Source organism: Trichechus manatus, unplaced genomic scaffold, assembly GCF_000243295.1.
Source record: "Trichechus manatus latirostris isolate Lorelei unplaced genomic scaffold, TriManLat1.0 scaffold00006, whole genome shotgun sequence".
Taxonomy (NCBI): Eukaryota; Metazoa; Chordata; class Mammalia; order Sirenia; family Trichechidae; genus Trichechus; species Trichechus manatus.
In genome coordinates, this window is record NW_004443942.1 from 1,813,302 (window position 1) to 1,835,698 (window position 22,397).

Sequence of the window (22,397 nt, forward strand, 5' to 3'; positions counted from 1 at the left end):
TTCTGCATTTTTCTCCAGCTCTGTCTGGGACCCTCTGTTGTGATCCCTGTCAGAGCAGTCAGTAGTGGTAGCCAGGCACCATCTAGTTGTACTAGACTCCATCTGATGAAGGCCATGGTTATTGTGGTCCATTAGTCCTTTGAACGAATCTTTCCCTTGTATCTTGTTTTCTTCATTCTCCAGAAGGGACTTTTTAGTTAACCCTACCCTGTCCTTCCTTAAAGCAATAGCAAACCAGTTATTCTTGGAATATTTGACATCTCGTCGTTGTGATGGATGGTCCTTTCTCTGTCAGTGTCATAAGTTTTCCCAGAGATATGTTTTATAGTAGATTATTTAAACACAGGAACTTTGGCTAGAAGCATTTGAGTCTTGTAGTTATTATTTTATTCATTTAATAATTTTTATTGTGTTTTTGGTGAAGGTTTACACAGCAGTTTAGGTTCCCACTCAACAATTTGTACACAAGTTGTTCAGTGACATTGGCTACATTCTTCACAATGCATGAACATTCTCATTATTTCTATTCTGGTTGTTTCATTTCCATTAATCTAGTATCCCTGCTCCCTTACATTCTCATCTTCGTTTTAAAGTAATTGTTGACTGTTTGGTCTCATAAAGGTGATTTTTTAAAGGAGCACAGTTCTTATGGGTGATATTCATTATTTTTTGAGCCAATTGTTAATTTAGCTACAAGGTAACTTCAGGGGTTACTTTTGGTTCAAGGGTTTGAAGAGCATCTCAGGGCAGTAGTCCCAGGGAGTCCTCCAGTCTCAAGTCGAGTAGGTCTGATGTTTTGTTTTTTCGTAGGAATTTGAGGTTCTGTTCCATATTTTTCTCCTATTCTGTCAGGATCCATCTACTGTGTCCATCTGATTAGAATGGTTGCTGGGCACCATCTGGCTCTTCTGGTCTCAGGGTAGATGAGGCCGTGGTTCATGTAGACTGCTTGTCCTGTAGACTAGTTTCTTCTTTGAGTCTTTGGTTTCCTTCTTTATCTTTTGCTCCAGACAAGTAGAGACCAATAGTTGTATCTTAGATGGCCTCTTGTAAGCTTTTAAGACCCCAGATGCTACTCACCAAACTAGGATGTAGAACATATATTATTATTTTTTTCATTAACATTGAAGTTTATTTTTTGATGTATAATCCTCAAGGGAGGTTATCTAGCTTCTTCAGAATGGGAACTCAGAAAGTTGCTCAAATTTAATATTTGGACAACTCAAGCTACTGGAACGTTCTTGATGCTGAGCCATAACCTGTCCCTTTATAATGTTTATCACTAAATGTTTGGATACATAAGGCCGAGGAACATGTCTTAGTTGTGTCTGTGTTCCTAATAACTAGTGCAGTGGCCTGGTACACAGTAAGCACCTAAAGAACAGTTTTTGAATGAATGAATGAATCCAGGTTCTACCCATAGGGCCATGTGGAAGAGCAGCAATCTCTCTTCCATGTGATAATACTTATTATTTTATTTAAAGGCATTTTGGGATAGTGGGGAAAACACGTACTCTGGAGTGAGGTCTAGGTTTGAATCCCAGCTCTGATGCTTTCTAGCTGTCTAATTTTAGACATGTTACTTCACTACTTTGAGCCTCAATTCCTCATTCTGTAAAATAAGGGTAATTGCCAGCCTTGTTGGGTTGCTGTGAACATTAAATGAGGTAATGCATGAAGCGTTTGGTGTAATGTCTGGCATTTAGTAGTCACTCAGTGTGTTGGTTTCTGTTCTGTTCTAAATGTTAGTTTATAACATTTGCAGGTGGAGAAGATATATAATATATAGAATGTCAAAATAAGCATTTAAAAAAGATATCGACAGGCTAGAATGATGGTTTTAGACCAAGAAGATAGTTTAGTATATCAACAGAACAAATACAGGATCCAGTAGACTTGGCATAATGGCAGTTCATTTGAAAAGATTTAGGGTTTTAATTCCCTGTGATGTGATTGCCAAAAACCTCATATACTCTTAGGCAACCTTAATGAACATGAAGTGTGCAGAGCAAATGAGATGATAGTCCCATGGTAATATATGAGCTAATATTTATTCAGCACTGACCGCATGACAGGCCCTGTTCTAAGTACTTTACGTGCGTTATCACATTTAATACACCAATAAACCTTTAATGGTATATATTGTTTCCATTCCTTTTTCATAGAGGAGGAAGCTGAGGCACAGAAAAGTTAAAGCCTTTAGTCAGGGCTTTTGTTTGCAGATCACAGAAACCAACTCGAGTTAGCTGAACCTATAAAGGAATTGATTGGAAGGATCTTGAACAGCTTACCAACTCCATAGGAAGCCCGATGGCCAGGCTTGAGCATAAGCAGGAACCAACGGAAGCCGAGCACCCCTAACCACAGCCCAGCCTAGGCCGTGGGAAGAGTCCAGGGAGGATGTCACTCGCACCAACATTGGTGTCAAGTGTCAGAAGTCACCATGGCTCCTTTTGTCACTTGACACTGGGTGTTGCTGCCACCAGCAAGATAAATGCTCCACTGTCTGCTTTTTTGTGTCAGTTGCTTCAGAGTCAAAGTTCCAGAAGAGGCATCTGATTAGTTAAGCCCAGCTCATGCTTCCACTGTGCCCGGGCTTCCACGGGGCAGGAGGACAGGGATCTGGCCTGTGACTTTATTGTGGCAGGTGAGGCCTGCCTTCCATGAGGACTCACACTGTGGCACATTCCCCTAGACACGAAGGGGGTTCAGATACTGGGCAGCCTAAACAACTGCAAATACCCATTCCCTGTATTTTTACCACCAGAATGATAAAATGAGACCTTTCTGTCTTGTTCAGTGTTGTATCTCCAGTGCCTAGAAAAACATATTGTTGTTAGTTGCTGTCAAGTTGATTGCGACTCATGGCGACCCCATATGTGTGGAGTAGAACCGCTCCATAGGGTTTTTAAGGCTGTTTCTCTTTGGAAGCAGATTGCCAGGCCTGTCTTCCAAGACACCTCTGGGTGGGTTCGAAAGCATATAGAAGGTGCTTAATAAATACTTGTTGAATGAGTAAATAAACCCCGCACTGGTCAGACCACATTTGCAGTGTTGTGTTCAGTTGTGGGATGTCACACTCCAAGAGACACTAAAGAGCTAGAGTGCATCTCAAGAAGGATATTGAGCCTGGAAGCTGTGTTCCAACAGTTAAAGTTCAGGATGGTCCACTTGGAGAAGGGCGTTCTCAGCAGAAAGCGAGAGCTGCCTTCCAGTTGCTGAAGGGCTTTAACAGGAAGAGGGAGCAAGATTGGTTCTTTGTGGAACTAGGGATAGTGAATGGGAGAGCTCATTTTAGTCTAAGGAAGAACTTTCCAAGGATTGAGGCTGCCCGTAAGTAAACCAGCCTCGTTTGTGAGGCAGTGAGTGGCCCATCACCCAGAGTATTGAGCAGAGATGGACAGCTGCCTTGTAGGATGTTGTAGAGGGAATTCTTAACAATTGGTGTGGGTAGGCGGCTGGGGGCTGAAGTTGGGAGATTGCAGTATAGCCTGTTACATTGTTTCCTTTGTCATTGGTTTTAGAAGAGCAAGTGCTCTTTCATAGTGGTAACTGGTCCTCTGTGCAACTTGGCTTTGTGTGACTCCTTACCATAATACTGATGGGCAAGCCACTAGAGCTGTGTCCCCTGGTTAGGCTGGCAGCTAACTACATTGTCTCTACTGGCAGCACAGATTTAGGCTGTGTATTAGTTTATTTATTACTTATTTAAACACCTACATAGCTGGATATTCTCAGGTAGGTCGCCTGGCATACTGAAAAATGACATTTTAGAGTCACACGGACCTAGGTAGAAATCCCATTACTACCTTGCGTAACATACTTTTAACCCCTTTGATCCTCAAGTGCTTCATCTGTAATGTAGGGATAGCAATACCTTGCAGAATTGTTGTGGGATCGGCAATAATGAATGTAAAGTGCCTGGCAGGTGGTAATTGTTCAGTAAATGGTATCTATTATTATTCTCCATTTGTTAGCATCTTTCTTCACCTCTTCGTTAGTTAATTATCATATTTTTCCTTGGTAATATATTTTCACTAGACAAAAAATGTTTTAATGTTGTAGCAACCAGGCAAATTTTAAAACTTGTGGCGGATGACCTAGTACAGGTCACTTCCTTTGTGCCTCACTTTCTTCATCTCTAACATGTAAATAACAATAGCACTCAAGTTTACTCTGAGCTTATTTGAGATAATGAATTTAGCTCCTAGCTCAGTTCCTGGCACATAATACACCCTCAGTAAATGTCCATTTTTTTCAAAAAAGAGTAAAATTGAGAGCTTGGAGCAGGACACCTGGCAGCTTTGTGAATATGGGCGTCTTTGGCCCCCAGTTTCCTCCTTGTAAAATGGAGATGATCTCAGATCTTCTCTTCTGCTGAGTCATGTGTGTGACCGTGGCGGGCTTTGACCTGAACTCTTTCTCCACGTTGTAGGTTGCTGGAAGAAGAGTCTTCCAAGAGGGCTGAACTAGAAAAGTGGCACGTGGAGCAGCAGCAGGCCATTCTGACAACCGAAGCGGAGAAGCAGGAGCTGGAGAACGAGCGCGTTGTAAAAGAGCGAGCCCTGCAGGAAGCGATGGCACAGCTGGAACAGCTCGAGTTAGAGCGTAAACAAGCACTTGAGCAGTATGAGGTAATTAGACTTGTCCTGGCAAACTTTAGTTTATTTAAATTTTTAAAAGTGAACATTTTTTCAGTAGTGGAATTTTTGCTTAGCACTAAATTTGAACTGACTTGATGGCAATGGGTTTGGTTTTTGGTAAGTATGGGCGGCTAAGAAGAAGGAGGAGAGGGAGACTTTACAGAGATAGGGTTTATCAGTCAGGGTCTAATCAGAAATCATATAGTTTTTGAAAAGGGAAGTTTAGTGGAAACATTATTAATTATGACAGGGGATTACCTACTAAACTGTTAAGAATACAGGAATGGCAGATACAAGAAGCAGCCACTGCCTCTAGGACGAGGCGGAGCACACAGGGAAGGAGCAGATCTGCTCGCCCCTCCTCTCCCAGTGCTGGATCCGCCTCCTTGGAGAGGGTATGGCCTTGGCCCAGTGGGTGGCAGAAACATTTGCTGTGATGCTGTGCCAGCAACTCATGGGGAGCTGCCAACAGGGAGGTACCACTAAAACTCACCAGAGGCAAGCTCAATGGGTGTCCCCCGTGTGCCACAGGAACAGACCGGGAAGAGCAGAGCGGGACCTGGAAGAAAAGCTCTGTCCTCTTCTAGTGTCCCCTCAGCACCCTCTACTGCCAATGCTTAAATAGTGCCAGCTGGCAAGGGAGAGTTGTTCAAGAATCTCAAGCAGAACAGTGAAGGGTGGATTTGGATCTGAGATAGGGCCGGATTAAGGCACGTGAGGGCCCTAAGCACTGATAATCTGTGGTGCCCCGTCCTCTGCTTACTCATGCATTCAAACGGAATATGTGACTTATATATATATATATATATACGTGTGTATATATATATATATATATATATGTATATATTGCTAACCCTCTTGGCTGGAGTTGCTGGATCAGCAGACGTGGATATACAAGATGGTTCTCTCAAAATGGATAAGAGGCCTATTATCTATTGATATAATCTGTCCTTGCCCAGTAACTGCTCATGTTGGATCCAGTTGCATGTTGGGTGAAGGTAGTAAGAGTTAGACTCGACAGCCCACCCCCACCTCTTGTTTATTAGAAAGAAATGGTATACTCCCAAGAGACCCACTGAGATAAGGAGTTTCAGTTACATGTGAGGGGACCGTAGGAGACAGATGTCCACAAAAGTGTTGAAGTGATAGGGACCTCATAGCTTAAACAGCCTTGTGGGTGGATGCCCTGGTGGCCCCGCTTGAACTTTATTTCCGGCGAGCACATTCTCACGCACTGGAGCTGGTATCGGTTTCTTTTAGTGCCAGATCCCTTCCACTGCGGCGCTCAGTTTTCCTGGTGTCCTGTCTGCTTGGCATCTGTGGGTCTTTGCTTTGGACAGCTGGTGCCCCGATTTTGTGGATGCCCTAAGCAGTTGTTTACGTTGCTTATTGAGTAATCTGCCCCTGATTTGAGAGGCAATGAATGGGTAACTGACGCACGAGGATCTTACACATTCATCTGTATCTAGTGTGAATATAGTAGAAGGAGTATAGGGCTTTTGAATCAGGTAGCCTGGGTTCAAATCCTGGCTCCACTGCTTTCTTCCTGCTGTGTGACTCTGGGCAGGCTACTTAACCTTCCTGAATCTAGTTCCTCATCTGTAAAATGGGGGTGATAATAGTTCCTACTTCTCAGAGTGGCTGTGAGGATTTAATGAGATAATCCATTAGCATATATTAAGTGCCCAATCATTGTTATCAAAATCTGCTTTGTTCCAGGGAGTTAAAAAGAAGCTGGAGATGGCAACAAGTAAGACCAAGAGCTGGAAGGACAAAGTGGCCCAACATGAAGGATTAATTCGGTTGATAGAACCAGGTAACAGACTCTTTGAAATAATCATATATTTATTCAATTTATTTTTCTTGGTTTATTTGTGTATTTGAATTGTGCTCCCCCAAAGAAAATTTCTGTTTTTTTTTTTAAGCCCAAATATTCAGAAACCAAGCTGTTAGGGTAAATTCTCTTGAATAACTTGTCCTTTAGTAGGTAAGAGGGCCCAGTTAATCCCCTTTGTGTACATCTTCTAGTTGTTTTGGCTGGTATAGCATACCATCAATACACATTTATGGATGTTTCTTAGAGAAGAAATAGAGTAGAAAAGTTACTGTTTTTGTCTGCGGGGAAGCATGATAATGTGCATTGAAGACTATAATGTTTTAGGTATTTACAGCATGTTTCTCTACTAGGTTCAAAAAACCCTCACCTAATCACTAACTGGGGACCTGCAGCTTTCACCGAGGCAGAACTTGAAGAGAGAGAGAAGAGCTGGAAAGAAAAAAAGACCACTGAGTAACTGAACATGGCAGAAGAAGCATCGGTCATATAGATACCAAGTGTAGCTGGAAAGCTTTATGCTAAATGCAGAAAAGAACTGGCTTTGCTGCTCTTAGCTTTTCTTCCTTCAGTGCTTCCAATTGGGTGAATATGCTAAAGAAGACTTCTTATTTATCTTCCTGCAAATAGGACCTTATTGGGGGGAAAAAAGTCAATATTGTCAAGCTCCTTACTCTTCCTTTGAAAACTCAGCTTCTGAAAATTACCTTTCGTTCAGCTCTCTCAGATTCTTTTTGGAATGAGGCAGCATTGGAGGCCACACAGTCCACTCTGCACTGTTTGGAGAGGAGTGGGGTATAGGTGCTCCATGTCACTGAAAAATCAGAAACTCTTTAGACTGGATGTCAGTTACTTCCTTTGGTAGCGTGTTTCCTTCTCCAAGTATGTGTTTTTAAACTCTAGTGGCCAGTCTGTCTGCCATTCCATGCTGTTTGACAGACTGCCGTTGGCATTGGTGCTCTGAAAGGGAAGTCATGGCCTCGCTGCCATTTCCTGGCTTCTCTTCTGGAATGTGATCTGGTTAGTGGAGGTTTTCTAGCTTCTACTACAACGTTTCTTTCATAAACCATCACACACAGCATGTATCATTTCCATCTCCTTTCCTTTCACCTCAAAGAAAAATGTCCAGTTGGCCCACACTCTCAACCTAATTCTCTCTCTTTAGCAGTAGAGTGATGTGCTACCCTTGTTGGCCAGGTACATGCCTGGTCGTGAGAGGATTATGTTGAGCTGTTGTTGTTGTTGTTAGTTACTCAGTTGCCATTGAATCAATTCCCACTCATGGCGACCCCATGTGTGCAGAGTATAACTGCTCCATAGGGTTTTCAATGCTGTGAACTTTCAGAAGCAGATCACCAGGCCTGCCTTCCGAGGTGCGTCTGAGTGGATTTGAACTGCCAACCTTTCAGCTAGTACTTGAGCACTTAACTGTTTGCACCACCCTGGGATTCCATTATGCTGAGTAGTAGAAGCTAATTTGAAATAATAATTATTCTGGTAATTTATAAAGCACTCTGTAATGGGAAGTTGACTGTATGTTTGCTAGTTAGATTCAAAGCATCATAAAGACGATGGCCTATCACTATATTAGCCCAGTCATGATGTTAGCTGTTGTTAGGTGGGCAGCATTTCTGCTTTGTCTATCTTCTATGGGTGGCAGTAGAGGAAATATCCAGTAAAAACAAGTTTAGCAGGGAGTTTGGAACAGGACTTTGAACCGGTTCATTCTGGGATGAACCGGTTCTAAGCCCTGGTGTGGGGTCTTAGTTTCCATGCATCTGATTTGAAAGGTGTACTGGGGGAGGTTTTCACAGTCTGTCTTGGGATTGAAAATAATTTTTATGAAATCAAGGCCTCCAACACTGATTATAAACAGCAGTAATTCCATGGTTCTGATGCAATGATGCTTAAAATTGTAAATAAATCTGGTGATGATTCAGTTGTTGCAAACGAGAAAGAATTCAGTGGGAGGGTTAAAGTCCCCCTCCCTCTGCAGGTATTCAGTGAGTACAGAAGACCCTCATGTGTTCTTGCTCTAATGCTTGCAGCGATTTCACAAAGATGCACACATCTAGGATAATATTGTTTCAGAAATTTCAGTACACGTATTTATTTTCAAGAGAGGAAATTACAACGTAATACCATAAATTATCACCTTTTATGACTGGAAAATATTTGCCAATGAAATGGCCTTTAGGAATTTGTCTTAAGGTTTTTGGCTTTTTAATAAAAATGTAATTTTTATTTAATGATCTCTTTGAAGTGCCTTTATAAAATTTAGGTTATTATTATCTGAAAGGTCTTTGTATCATATGCCTTTGAAGTTTCTCAGCTAATTTGGAGGTTAGCCACTTAGCAGCATTATCCTTTTATTCAATAGCTGGCAGGTGTGCTAGGCCAGTGAGACCTAGATGAGGAATGGAACCCTTCCTGAGGTTTGATTATGCATCACACCAGGGGACTTCAGTATCCCTCATAAAGAATGAGGAAAGGACACTTTACAAATAAGCTAATGACTCGTGAAATCTCCGGGGGTGGAAAGAGTGTGGGCTGGGGAGCCAAAGAACCAGTGCCTGGAGGGAGAGTGGGTTGGAATATGTGTATTTCTCCTTGTGGAGAGCTGGCATAGTAGGCCATGCATCTTTGCAGATGCAGATGGCTGTCCTTAAACCTGGCACGTGCCACAGCTACATCTGAAAACATGAACTGGGCTTGGCTGTTCTATCCCTGGCTCCATGGACCACTCCGCCTGGGCTGGGGCTGTCAGCCTGAGGACGGCCTGCTTTCCAGCCACGTTCAGACCTTGACCAAGTGCATACAGTATATGTATGTGGTTGTGTTGATTTCTGTGTAATGCAGAACATGACTAATTTACATCCTGGCTTCAGTGGCACAAACTCAAGGAGGCAAAAATCCTTTCAAACAATGCTCTGGTTAGGATAGATACTTACCATCAAGACAGCACAGAAATCCCGTTTAGAATGGTATTTTAATACTAACTGAATTCTCCTAATGTTTGAAATAGTTTCAACTGGTATCAGCTGTCAAAATGCTGTAATTACTGTACAGGAGTGTGTGAATGTCCTAATCATGCTTTTTCCTTCATAAGTAGGGATATGATCATTTACAGGAATTATACATGAAAAACAAGTTTTAAAAATGTATTTTTGTGATGTGCTGCGTTGAGAAGGAACAATATATTTATAATGTTCAAACATTCTTCTTATCTAAACATTGTACAATGTAATATGCTCAACTTTCTTAATTTTTTGCTAATTTTTCTAAGATATATTAAAAATGTTTTGTATTTTTTTTTTTTTTTAGTAAAATGGATCCAGTAAGAAAATAAAAAGTATCAGAACAACGTACATTTCACCTGTCGGGTTTAATAAAGCAATGGGGTAAAGTGTGTACTCTGTGTGCATATTTTCATATCATTAAGTGGACTTTGGGGTAAGAACACTTCCTGAAAACACTGAATTTGCATTTTGGACTTCCAAACCAGTGCTGTCAAGAAGTGAGCTATGTATGGCCTTGTGTTTGGTGTTTGACTCATGAATGTGGGGAAACCCTGGCTGATGTGTCAGCTTGCGAACGGGAACTTACGAAGTTGTTTTCTCCCTCATTGTTGCTGTTACTTCCACATCCTCCTACCTCTGCTTTCCCAAATTTTCTTTTTATGCCTTTCAGTTTTTCTTTCACCAGAGTAAACAGTGTGGTTTTTTGTTTTGATTTTACATGATTGCCAAGATCAAAATGCCTATTGTGGGTTAAGCAGGCTCACTAAATCCAGCGTAATGGTGTCTTGGAAAGCTGGTCTTTCTTAGGGGGAGAGGGAGAACGCACGGTGGGGTTTTTAAATGATTCTTTCTCCACGGTAGTGGGTCTCAACTGGGGAATGATTTTGCTCCCTGAAGGGTATTTGGCACTGTCTGGAGACATTTTTGGTTGTCACCACCGGAGGGAGTGTTACTGGCATCTAGTAGGTAGAGGCCAAGGATGCTGCTAAATATCCTACAATGCACAGGACGGCCCCCATCACAAAGAATTATCTGGTCCAAAACGTCAGGAGTACCAAGGTCTAGAAAATCCTCTCTACAGAAAGGTCCAGAACACAACAGGCCCTTAGAGTCAGGGTTTCCTTTTAAGGAGTCCACCTCTTCGGTGTAAATGGTGTTCACCTGGACGCCAGAGTCAGCTCTCTGAGCTGGAGGAGAGCAGAGGGCAGGGGCTTTGGCACGCTCAGTGCCGGGCATTGGGTTTCAGAAACTCGCTTTTCCACATAGGTCTGAAGGGAATTGCTTTGGATATGTTGTAAAGTCTCTCTGTGATTCAGGTTGCTGGAGCGTGAAGTGTAAAAGCTTCCTTGCCTTGATTTCTTCCCTTGAGTGGGAATCCAGGGTGGGTGTGTCAGAACCGCTCGGCAGCTGGTGAGGAATGAGCTTTCAGACTTACCACCCAGGTGGTGATATGCCCTGTGTAGCACTGGTGCTTGTCCTAACTGGCAAAGCCATAATCATACCTTTGGGGTAGTGCCAGCAAGGCACAGCAGCCCAGTGGAGTGAGGGCCGTGGAGGACCAGGTTAGGAAGCTGGGCTGTATGGAGTGATGAGCAGGACTTGCAGTGTGGCAGAGAAGCCCCTACCTTTACCAGCTCAGAGTAGGTGCTCAAAATTAATTGAAAGAATCAATCTTGGGACTAGTTTAAGGAGTATCTGTCTATTTCTTTGCTCTCTTTACCCCTCTACTTCCTTCTTTATTTATATATTCATTTTGAGACCTGTAAAAATCGCCCCTCAGCTTTGGAAAACTATTTGGCAGTATCTACAAAAGCTAAAGACAACACTGATCCTATGGGTCAGCAGCTGCACTCCCAGGGGAAGTGAGATCTGTGTCCACTGGAAGACTTACACACGAAGGTTTCGTTCTTACTGACTTCAGCCTGGAGACAACCCAAATAACCATCAAAAGAGAATAGATTAATGAGATACTGATCTATCGGAACTGTTGACAAAGGAATACTACAATAGAAAAGCAACAAAAAGATGTTATCGAGACATGCAACAACATGGATGAATCTCAGACGTTATGTTGTGCAAAGAAGCCAAATGTAAAAAGTATATACTGTAGGATTCCATTTATGGTAATTTCCAGAACAGGCAGTGCTAATCTATGGTTTAGAAGTCAGAATGGTGGTTATCTGGGGGTGGGAGGGAGTGGTTATTGACTGGGAAGGGGCACAAGAGGACCTTCTGGGATGCTGGAAATGGGTGGTGGTTACATATGTAAGCATTTATCAACTTTACACTCAAGATTTGTGCAGTTTACTATTTGTGGAACATCAAAATTGGAAAGTAAATACCCCTCAACCTCTGCCTGTAGAATGCTAGAACTGGCTAACCCTAGAGATTTGTAGAGAAGGGCCTGAAAAGGGATGTGCAAAATCCATACTGGAACTCTTGACCTTTTTCTGGAATGCTGTCAGTTACACCACCTGCTTCATCTCAGGTCGTTTAAATACATTTTGGTGTCAAACATGTTATTTCTCAGTGTGCCTCTATCCCCCATCACCCAGCTAGCTGCCACATCCACGCTTCACCCCTACCGTGGAGGGGAGGGCCTTGACTCCTTCTAGTCCTGTCCTCAGCCTCCTTCGACCTTTCTGAGGTTACTGAGTCTTTGGTCTTGGGTAGTGGGGAAATCTGTGGTGGACACTAAATTCAACCAGGGCTGGACTCAGACTTCTCTTCCTGTCCTTACCACAGCAAACCGCAGTGACACGGTCACTGCCGTGCACCCACAAGAATGCAGGCCTTTGGCCAGTGGACTTTAGGAGCGGGTAGAGGAAAGCTTTGTCTGGTAACCCCATTCTGTTCAGTCCCTAAGCCCTGCAGCCTGCCCTTCCTCCCTGATCCTGAGAAGCCCTCATTTCCTGTCTGGTTTCACCCTGCCTCTCTTAGGCAGCAACTGCTGCTTTGACCAGCATCCCCTTGGCGGCGGCGGGCGGTGGGGGGTGGGGGAGGGCAGATTATCCAATAAGCAAGGTAAGCACAGTGCTTACCTTGCTTACCAGATCATCTGTAGTGAACAATTTCACATGTTTTCACCACATCAAAAATTCTGCTTCTAGGTATGGCCAGCGTCTGTCTCTCTCCCAACCGACAGCACCTTCCTACAGAATCAAAGCCTCTTTTCAAATTTTTGATTTCTGACAGGGGTGGATGACTCAGTAAGCAAGGTAAGTATGGGCGTATTTGTGCTTACTTACTAATCTGGGTCTGCAGGAGAGTAGGCCTCCCTGGGCCTCATTCTTCCTCCTCTGTTCTCAGGTTTCCTGTTCTTCTCCTGACAGGTCAGCCCTGACTGTCCTGGGCTGGCTCCCCCTGGGAAGACGTAGTGCTGCCCCCTCCAACTTGTCTTCCTGCTCCCCCTGGGAACCCCGGGCACAGTCCCTCCTCCCCTGCAACAACAGTGAGCAGCATCACTGAGCACTGCCAAGCTGGGCTCTCTGTTCTCAGTCAGAGGGCATTTGCTTATGAAATGTTGGTTTACAAGGAACACGAAGGCTAGCCTAAAAAGGGCAGAGGTGGGAGACTTCATCCCAGAGCCCCAAGGCCCTTTGCTCCTCATTGCACAGTAATCTGGAAGATGGAAAAAGACAGAGTGAATGGGTTTCTTTCTAGAGTGGCTGTCCTCTAGACTGAGCTTATAAGTGGTCAGTGCTTGAAACACCCGCACCCCCAATCCAGCCTTTAAAAATACTGAGTTGGAAAAGAGTCAAACAACCTGGGTTCAAACTCCGAAGAGTCGAACATTCCTTGTGTCCCCTTGGGTGAGTCAGACTCAGGTGGGGCATTCTCAGATGGACTACTGCACAGGTGATGTGTCCTCAGTGTCACACCTGGAGGGCTGTTGCCCTGAAACACCCCCACCTTCCCAGTCACACCAGCCCTTTGGAGGGCTCCAAAAGGTTGTGGGCTGGATCTCAATGGCTGGTGACTGCCATCTCCCAGTAGACCCCCAAGGACACACAGCCTCTGCTGTCCCCTCATGGATCCCATGGTGTCCTTGTGGCCATTACAGCCTTTTGGCTGTTGGTGGCTGAGCTTTTCTCCACTCCCCCTCCCAGGGCCTCAAACAGAAGCTGTGGTTTCCACGGCCACTTTTGATATTCTTGATTCTGCCTCAATAGTAGTGGAGTGAGGGTCCTCACTGGTGCTTCAGCTCTGATCAAAGACAGGCCCAGCACTGCTGAAAGGCAAAGAAGGCCTTCTTATCACTGTATCTCCAGCACACCACATAGCACCTAACAGGTTCTTAGTAAATGCTTGGCTTTTTTAATGACTCCTTTCTGAAATAAATTCTTTGCCCTCATATGTCTGAATATAGTCCCTTCTGGTCCAAATTAGAGTCCTGAGTGGTGGAAACTGTTAACCGACTTGGCTGCTAACTGAAAGTCAGAGGTTCGAGTCTACCCAGAGATACCTCGGAAGAAAAGCCTGGTAATCTACTTCCAATAAATCAGCCATTGAAAACCCTATGAAGCACAGTTCTACTCTGATACATGTGGGGTCACCATGAATTGGAATCAACTGCACAGCAACCAGTTTTGTTTTGTTTTTTTTGGAGGAGGAGAGGCCAGATCCGAGTTTGAATGAGACAACAGTGATTGACCAGCACCTCACCTCTCCTCTAAGTTTCTGGTCTGTTTGAAGCATCTACCCCTATTGGAGCCCTGGTGGTGCAGTGGTTAAGAACTCGGCTGTAACCAAAAGGTCAGCCGTTTGAATCCACCAGCCACTCCTTGGAAACCCTGTGGGGCAGTTCTAGTCTGTCCTGTAGGGTCACTATGAGTCAGACTCGATGGCAACGGGCCAATGGGCACCCCACCCTAAGATGTGGGGACACTTTCTTCTAAAGAAAGTGTTATGGATTGAATTGTGTCCCTCAAAACTATGTGTTGTAAATCCCAACTTCTATGCCTGTGGTTATAGTCCCATTTGGGAATGGATTGTCTTTGTTACATTAATGAGACAGGATTAGTGTAGAGTGTGTCCTAAATCAATCTTTTTGAGATATGAAAGAGATTAAACAAGCAAGCAAGAGAAGCAGAAATGGGGAAGAGAGATGCCAAATCACATGAAGATTGCCCAAGAGCAGAAGCTCAGGAGACACAAGGGCCTCCCTCCAGAGCTGACAGAGAGAGAAAGCCTTCCCCTGGAGCTGGACCCTGAATTCGAACTTCTAGCCTCCTAGACTGTGAGAAAACAAATTTCTGTTTGTTAAAGCCATCTGCTTGTGGTATTTCTGTTATAGCAGCACTAGATAACTAAGACAGAAAGTTAATCCCAGCATATGGGAAGGATGGACCATCGACCCCAGTGCCTCAAGTGCTACTCTCCCTTCTTCTCAGGAAGCTGTAAGAATCTTCATGTAAATATAGTTACTAGAGGACAGACACTTCCAGAATTCCCTTGAAGGACAAGATGATTAGGCCCCTTTGTTATTTAGGCTAATCATAGAAAAACAGCAATTGCACAAAATTTACTTAATATTTGAGTGAATACTTTCCTAACTCATCTCTCTTTTTTAAGCTCACCCAGGTACATAATTTTTCTGATTCAATTTTAACTCTGCAGCTCTGTCTGGTGATCCAGATATTTGCGTTATTAGATACTCAAAACAAACAAACCCACTGACGTCGAGTTAAATTAACTATGAAGAATGTGCCCTGGTGGTGAATTGGCTAAGAGAGCTCAGCTGCTAACCAAAAGGTTGTGGTTTTTGGTTCTCCCTTTCCATGTGAATTTTCTTTTAAAAATAACTTTTTTTTTGTTTTCTGATCACAAAGTAATACATACCCAATGTGGAAAATTGAGAAAAAGCAGATATGCAAAGAGAATAAAATACTTTACTATACTCCCACCCTCCAGAGACTATCTACTAGGATTTCGGTGGGCAGCCTTCCAGGCCAACATTTAGGTTTGTTTGAAATAGGAAAGTGCTGCTCACATGACTGCTTGTCCTCTAGCCTGTTCCTCACCTGCCCCCGCCCCTACATGGGACAATCCCATCATCCAACCCTCCACGGCACGTTCTGAAATGGTCCCAGACCCAGGGACAGCGAAATGTTGACGTATATTTGGGGGGGAAAATGACTTTGTGCCCCAGCCACGCGTGGCCGAGGTCGAACTCAGGGGGGGTGGGCCTCCGAGGGACACCCAGGCTCTCGGGGGTCCGTTGGTGGGAGATCCTGCGCACGCGCAAGGCCAGGTCCGCGACCGACCGCCGAGGTAGGAGTGGGCAGGCCCGTGTATGAGCGGGGTGGGCCGTCGGTGAGGCGGTGGTGGTCGCCAGGTGGTAGGCTTGCGCAGAGGCGCGGCGAAGCTACAGGTGGCCGCCAGGTGGCAGGCGTGCGCCACAGTGCGGCTCCGGATCCGGGTGAGGCAGCGCGAGCGTGCGCAGCGCCCCTCTTGTCCTGGGCGGGTTGGGCATCTCGGTCGAGGTTGAGCTGTGACACTCCCACTCTCTCTTCGGGAACAAGGGCAGGTGGGGAGTGGGGCGAGGGACAGGAGTGGGACGGGTCGTAGCTGTCTGTTCCCCAAAGAGCAGCCCAGGCGTCTGTGGATGTCCTGCGGAGGGGGAAGGTCACCCAGAGGCACTAAGTGCATACTGGAACCAGCCCTGACGGGGGTCTCATGTTATCTTCCACCAACCCAGAAAGTTGGCGCTATTTTCCTATTTTACAGATGGGGAAAGTGAGGCTCAGAGAGTTAGGCGAGTGCCCAGGGGGACACAGGTAACGAAGGATCTGGGACAAAACCCAGGTGTCCTGACTGCAGGGTGTCTCCCAGCCATTCCACCCGGGTACTGTGCGTAGGCTAATGCAAGCCTTCCAGAGAGCAAAGGAGGGGAGAAGGTGGTGGTAGGGTCCTTTGTTTCCCCTCCCCCCAGCCCTCTGAGGGGTTCCCCTTGGGAGCCTGAGGAGGGCCCTGCTGGCACATGAGGCACCCTTGGACATGATTCAAATGCCCCTTCCCCCAACCTCGTGCCCTGTTTCTGGAAGTGTAGGAAAGGGACAGCCTTCCCCCCTCAGTGTCTTCTGCAGTTGGGGTTGGAGGCTGGAGCAGGCAGGGTTGGGATGAGAGTGGGTGAGGAAGCAGGGAGGAGCAGCCACAAGCAGGGGCCTGTTTCCTGACTAGTTTGACCCGGGCTGTCCCTGACAGGCCCGAGCAAATCGAGCAAGGTCATCCAGGGCGAAATTCCAGCCTGAGCCCTGAGCAGCAACTTCAGTTTTCCTGATAAGACTCGAGAAGGGACACGGAGTGTCCTCCCCACACCCCCACCCTCTCAGCACCTCCACTCCTCTGAAGCCTCTGCTGCAGACAACCTGGCTCTGAGAAGAGACAAAGATAGACACCCAGACAGATAAGGACAGAGACAGCCAGGGAGAGAGAGGGAAAGACGCACAGAGGTAGACGATGGGGGCAGAGTTGGATGAGGAGGGACAGGCAGGGCCAGTGCCTGCTGTCAGGGCAGTAGGTGTGGAGGCCCAGAGAGTTAGAAATATTCCCTAGGTTGTACTTGCCAAGGCCAAGACTGGCGTTCTCATGTTGGAGAAAGAATCATGAGGCTGAAACAGAAGGGCTTTTTGGTGTGGTAGAAAAGTGGATTGGGCTGGCAGCATAGAGACCACAGTTCTGTCCCTCTGGGCCTGAGTTCTTATGACCTGGGACTGGTGTGTGAGCAGTGATGGTGGAGTCAACATAGAGTATGGCTTCCATGCCCTTAGGGGGGCATGACAGGAGACGTGGAGAGAGGAGCTTGGGGCTCCCCGGAAGGTTTATGCCTGTGATGAGTCCGCAGGCAGGGGCCTAAGGGACAATTGTAGCTGGGCCTGAGCTCCGGAATCTCTCTTGGCTCAGTATGCATTTCGTGCACACTCGTGATAGAATATTTGCACCCAACAATGGCTGTTTGGCTTGGCAAGCAAGCAAGGCCATAAAGTCACAGCTGGCCTGTGGGCTCCTAGTCACCATGTGCAGCTGAGTCACAACCACTTCCCCCACCCCCTGGGGAGCAAGAGCCTGTGCTTGTGTTTTCACACACAGATATGCATCCACACAGGTAGCTACAGACGCCTTGTGCAGCTGAGTCATAGTTACCTCCCCAGAGAGCACGTGCCTGCACCAACATACACAAAGATACCCACAGACGCCACATACACCTGATTCTGAGTCACAGTCACCATGGAACCCTGAGGGAGGGCGCCATCCTATTTAGACACAGATACCTATATATACACATAGATGTGTACGTGCCCAACGTACATTCTGTTGTGCCTGGCACATCATACTAGGTGGTTGGTGAATATTTGTGGATTAAATGAGTGGACAAAAGAATGAACGAACAAACAAATGAAAATGTGAATGATGACCACACTGCTTGGATACTCGGTAAAATTGGTTGGGGCAGAGCTGCAGGGTGGGTCCTAGCTTTGTGTCTGTAGGGAGTTGTCTTGCTCCAAATATAGCCTCCGTAGGTGGGCAGGGAGCCAGGGCTGCCTCCCAGACTGTGACCTCACTGGGCCTGAGGCCCAGCCTCTGAGGAATTGAAGAAAATTAACACAGAAGAGGCCTCAGCTTCCCGTAGCCAGGGCTGAGGGCTGTAGGACCAGAGAGTTGGTGGGTGACTGCGTACTCAGGAGCTTGAGCTATAGAACAAAGGAGTCTGCAGATGGGCCCACGAAGGACCGGCTCTGCGTTGGGTCTCCTGGGAACTCCCTGCCCTGCGCGTCTTGGGCCAAATGTGCAGAAGGCACAGCCCCGCTTGAGAATGGGAGCAAACACAGTGGCTGAGCTGGCCCAGTGGTTGCCCAACCAGGACCACCTGTTAGACAGCCCCTCATCTGAGCAAGGGCCATCCATGCAGCCTGGACTTGTTTCCAGGGCTCCTTCTCTGTATCTTCCTTAACTCCTCTTTCCTCTAGGCCTGGTGCCTCTACCTTAACATCATCTGGATTATTGCAATATTACCCCAACTGGTCTTCCTGCCTTTAGACCTACATCCCCTCTAATCCGTCTTGCTCACAGTTGCCAGTTAATTTTCTAAAATACAAATCTGATTGTCTTTTTTCTGTTCAGAATCCTTCAGTAGCTCCCCACTGCCTGGACAACAAAGGGGGATTGCCTTAGCCTGGTAGTCAAGACTCTTCGTTATCTGGCTCCACTCTACCTGGAGGTTTTGAAGAGCTGGTGTAGTTGTTTGGCTACGTGAATTGATGGGTGGAATCTAGGATGGTGGATGCTTATAGGGATGAATGGATTAGTGGATTGTTTGATTTGTAGACTGATGACGAAGTGCATAGATGATCGGGAAACTAACATTGGGATGGAGAGATAGGTGGATGGGTGGATGGAAGTACAGCGTTCAAGCCAAGGCTATTTTGGTTGCAAGGAACAAAAAACCAAGTATTTTCAGGAAATGGGGACCGGGGGCAATTGTGAGAATACACTGGGCAACCTTGTAGACATCACTGACACTGAGGCCTCAGGAGGGTTGGAACTGGAAGGTTGGAAACTGTGGCTATTCTCTCCGTCTCGTAAGGACCTCACGGTCTCTCTCATCTCTGCTTTTCTGTTCCTGTGCTCCTTTTCTCTTTCACCTAGCTTCCTCTGCTTAGTTTTCCTCCTCATAGCCCTGATGTAACCCACCCCTTAGCCCCTCTTGTGCACGGCTCCACAGCCTCCCAGTCTCTGTGCCCAGGAAACTGCCCTTTGAACTGCTGGAAGTCGCTGTTACAGTCTTTAACCTCAGCATCCCGGAGAAGTTCTTCCTCTCAGGCTAGAACAGGATGGGGTGACTCTTGGGGCTGCTCCCTGCTCCCCTGGGGGTGGCAGCGAGGTGCAGCGACTATCCCATGGAGCTTGGAGGCCACGGAGCCTCCTTCTAGCTCAGCCACTGACTGCTGAGTGGTCCTGAAGTCCTGGGTGGACCTCCTGGTTTCAGCAGCTCCCAAGCCCCAGCCAGGGAGGGAGTGGGCAGGCTCTCCATTTTGCCTGCATCCTGAATTTCTCCAGGGGCACTTCTTCGAGCACCCTGGCTTGACTTGGTGAAGGCATGGAGAGGTTGGAAAAGTTGGAGCACCATACACCAAGGATTTCCTATTTCAATGAATTTCCCACTTAAATTGGTTTCTAATCTTTTTTTAAATATCATCCAGTGATGGGTGCAGGACCTGTGTGGCCACTTCTTAAGTTCTGTGTCGAGCAGCTCTTCTCAGGCTCTCTTGCCATCTCAGAAACATTTTTCTATAGTTATCCCTGCTTTCTCACATATCCTCCACCTCTTGTCTCAGCTAGATCCTTCTCATAACATTTAAACAGGCTCAAGTTTCACAAACAAACAAACACCCTTCCTTCAATTCCACATCCCCCCTCCAACTGCCGCCCCACATCACTCCTCAGATTCACAGTAAAATTGCTCCAGAAGGTTCGTGGCCTATTTGCATTGTTCCTACTTCCTCATCTCTCACCTGCCTCTCACACCACTACAGTCTGGCTTCCACCCTCCTCACTCCACTAAAGCAACACCCCTAAAGTCACTGGTGACCTTCAGGTCACTAAGTCCAAAGTACATTTCTCAGTCCTCCTCTTTCTAGATTTCTCAGCAACATTGAACATCACTGATCACACCCTTGCTTCTCGAAACACTCTTCTCCATTGCTTCTATGACACAGCATTCTTCTGGTTCTTTCTGCACCTCTGGCTCCTCCTCCATCTCCTTCATGCCAGTTCACCCTCCTCTACCTGGCCATTAAACATTAGTGTCCTTAAGGGGCAGGCTGGGCTCTCTTCTCTTCTTACTCTACACTCTTTCCCTTGGAAATTTTATCCATGTCCTCAGTTTTAATTACAGTCTCTACTTTTGTGTATCTTCAGTTCATTCCTCTCTGGACACTCAAATACTCGACCTCTTCACGAGGGCATCTGAAAGTCAGCTCAGACTCAATGTGTCCAGGAACAAACTAATGCTCTCTTCCCCTACACCCCCCAGCACTGATCATCCTTGGTGTTTACCATCTCAGAGGAAGGCACCACAGTCCGTCCAGGCATGCAGCACAGGAAACTAGGGGGCCCCCTTGACACCTCTCTACCTCAGCCCCTGTGGCCAAACCATCACCAGTCTCCATTTTATTTCCTAAACATTTCCATTTTATTTTCTAAATATCTTTCGTCTCTGTACAGTTCTCCCCATCTTCACTGTCCCATCCTAGTCCAAACTATCCATCTCCTTCCTGGACTATTGCAATAATTTCTTATGTCCCTCCAGCCCATTTTCCAAGTTGCAGCTACTCTGCACATGGGTTCAGCCTTGCAGCTCAGAGACGTGGAGACTAATGGCCTGAAGAGGAGTACTAAGGGTCACACTGGGGGCTGGAACCCAGGCTTCCCCATTCCAGTCTCTGCCAGAGTCCTTTCCAGGGCGGGAAAGCAGACCTGCACGTAGGCTGGAGGCCCCTTTAGACACAGCACAGCGCTCAGCCAGGCCTCCTTGGGAATGGAGAAGAGGCTCTGAAATTTGCAGTGTCAAGTTTCGAAAAACACAGGGTCAGGGTCAGCAGAGCAGCTGGTAATGGGGAAGGCCAGGCCCGACTAATTTCCTGTCAGAATGGCCCAGAGGCCCCAGCCACTCTCCGGGCTGGCCACAGGGGAGGAGATGCCGGGAATGGCTCACATTCCTCTGGCCGGGGCTGCTGAACCTCGGGAGACCTGCGAGGAGTGAGGAGGTGGATCTGCTGAGGCCAGTGTGGGAGGCTCTCCACAGGAACCAGGCGTCTGCTGTCCAACCCTTAGGCTGGGATGGGGCCAGGGCTGCAGAGGAGATGCAGAAAGCCCATCACAGCTGCTGCAAGTTTAGGATAAATAAGTGTAACTTCTCATCTTACAGATGTGGAAACAGGCTCAGACAGAGCAGGGGCCTCACCAGGATCGCACAGCATCCTGGTCCTAAGCTCTGAGTTCTGTGTTTCTTCTTGCCCAGGCCTGGGTTTCCTGGAAGGTCCAGCTTTGGCCTGAGCTGTGTGCCAGTGGGGGACAGGCTGGGCCAGGTTAGGCCCGGGCTCCTCTTGGAAAGGAGGCAGGAACCCTCCCCTCCAGACTAGGGTCACTCTAGGGGGTGGGTGGCCACAGTGTGGAGAGGGTGTGAGAAGGATAAGTCAGCTGTGGGGCCCCTCTGTCCTCTCCCTGGAGGGTGCAAGCTTTTTCCACCCACGCAGGGAGCTGTATGTCCAGGTCCAGTCCCAGGAGAGTGAGCCCATGGGTGTATGCTCCTGGCCTTGAATGGCCCCTGTAAGTGGCCTGGCCCAGGCTGGGGGTGAGGCAGAGGCCGCAGGTGCCCTTACACTTGATTCTCTGGAGTCAAGTCTGGCCGGACTGATGGATCTTGGCTGGGGAGGGGAGAGCACAGGATGCAAACAGAGAAGCCTGGGTCCCATCCGAGCTCCATCAGGCATTTGGACGAGTTCATAATGCCGGCCGCATCAGTGTGACCTTGGACAAGTTCATTTAACCTCTAAACCACAGATTCTGCATCTGTAAAGTGGGGAAGGGCTACTTCTTTTCGTTTTCTCCACGAAGATGTATGGTGAATCTGTGACGTGGTTGGGAGGGTCTCCTGTCTGACACTGTGGGATAGCCCTCCAAGAGCCGAGAGGAGCTCCACACTCTCTCCAGCACCTCCCTCCCAAGGAAAATGCACAGCTGCCAAGGCTGCCTGCTTGCAAAGTCTGGGCCAGAGCCGGGCTGCTCTCTGCCTGGCATCCTCCCCCATCCCTGGCACTTGACTCTGATGCTGGGGTCATTTTCAGGTGACTCAGGCATCAATCTGACAGTTCCCCCACCCCCGTGCCCCCCCACTCC

The 22,397-nt window shown here is 46.9% G+C and overlaps 1 protein-coding gene across 3 annotated transcripts in view; it reads left to right on the forward strand.

Annotated features, from left to right (window-relative positions):
• Window positions 1-9,818, forward strand: part of SWAP70 (switching B cell complex subunit SWAP70) — an 85,152-nt gene extending 75,334 nt beyond the window's left edge. For 2 of the 3 annotated variants that reach the window (XM_004369640.2, XM_023737175.1), the window contains exons 10-12: window positions 4,436-4,634; window positions 6,363-6,459; window positions 6,831-8,804. In XM_004369640.2, coding sequence (XP_004369697.1) covers window positions 4,436-4,634; window positions 6,363-6,459; window positions 6,831-6,937 — 403 coding nt within the window. In that variant the 3' untranslated portion in view covers window positions 6,938-8,804. Of the gene's footprint in view, window positions 1-4,435; window positions 4,635-6,362; window positions 6,460-6,830; window positions 8,805-9,801 lie in introns of those variants that run through there. The other variant, XR_002825035.1, reaches the window with a different exon arrangement.
• The last annotated feature ends 12,579 nt before the right edge of the window (window positions 9,819-22,397 follow it).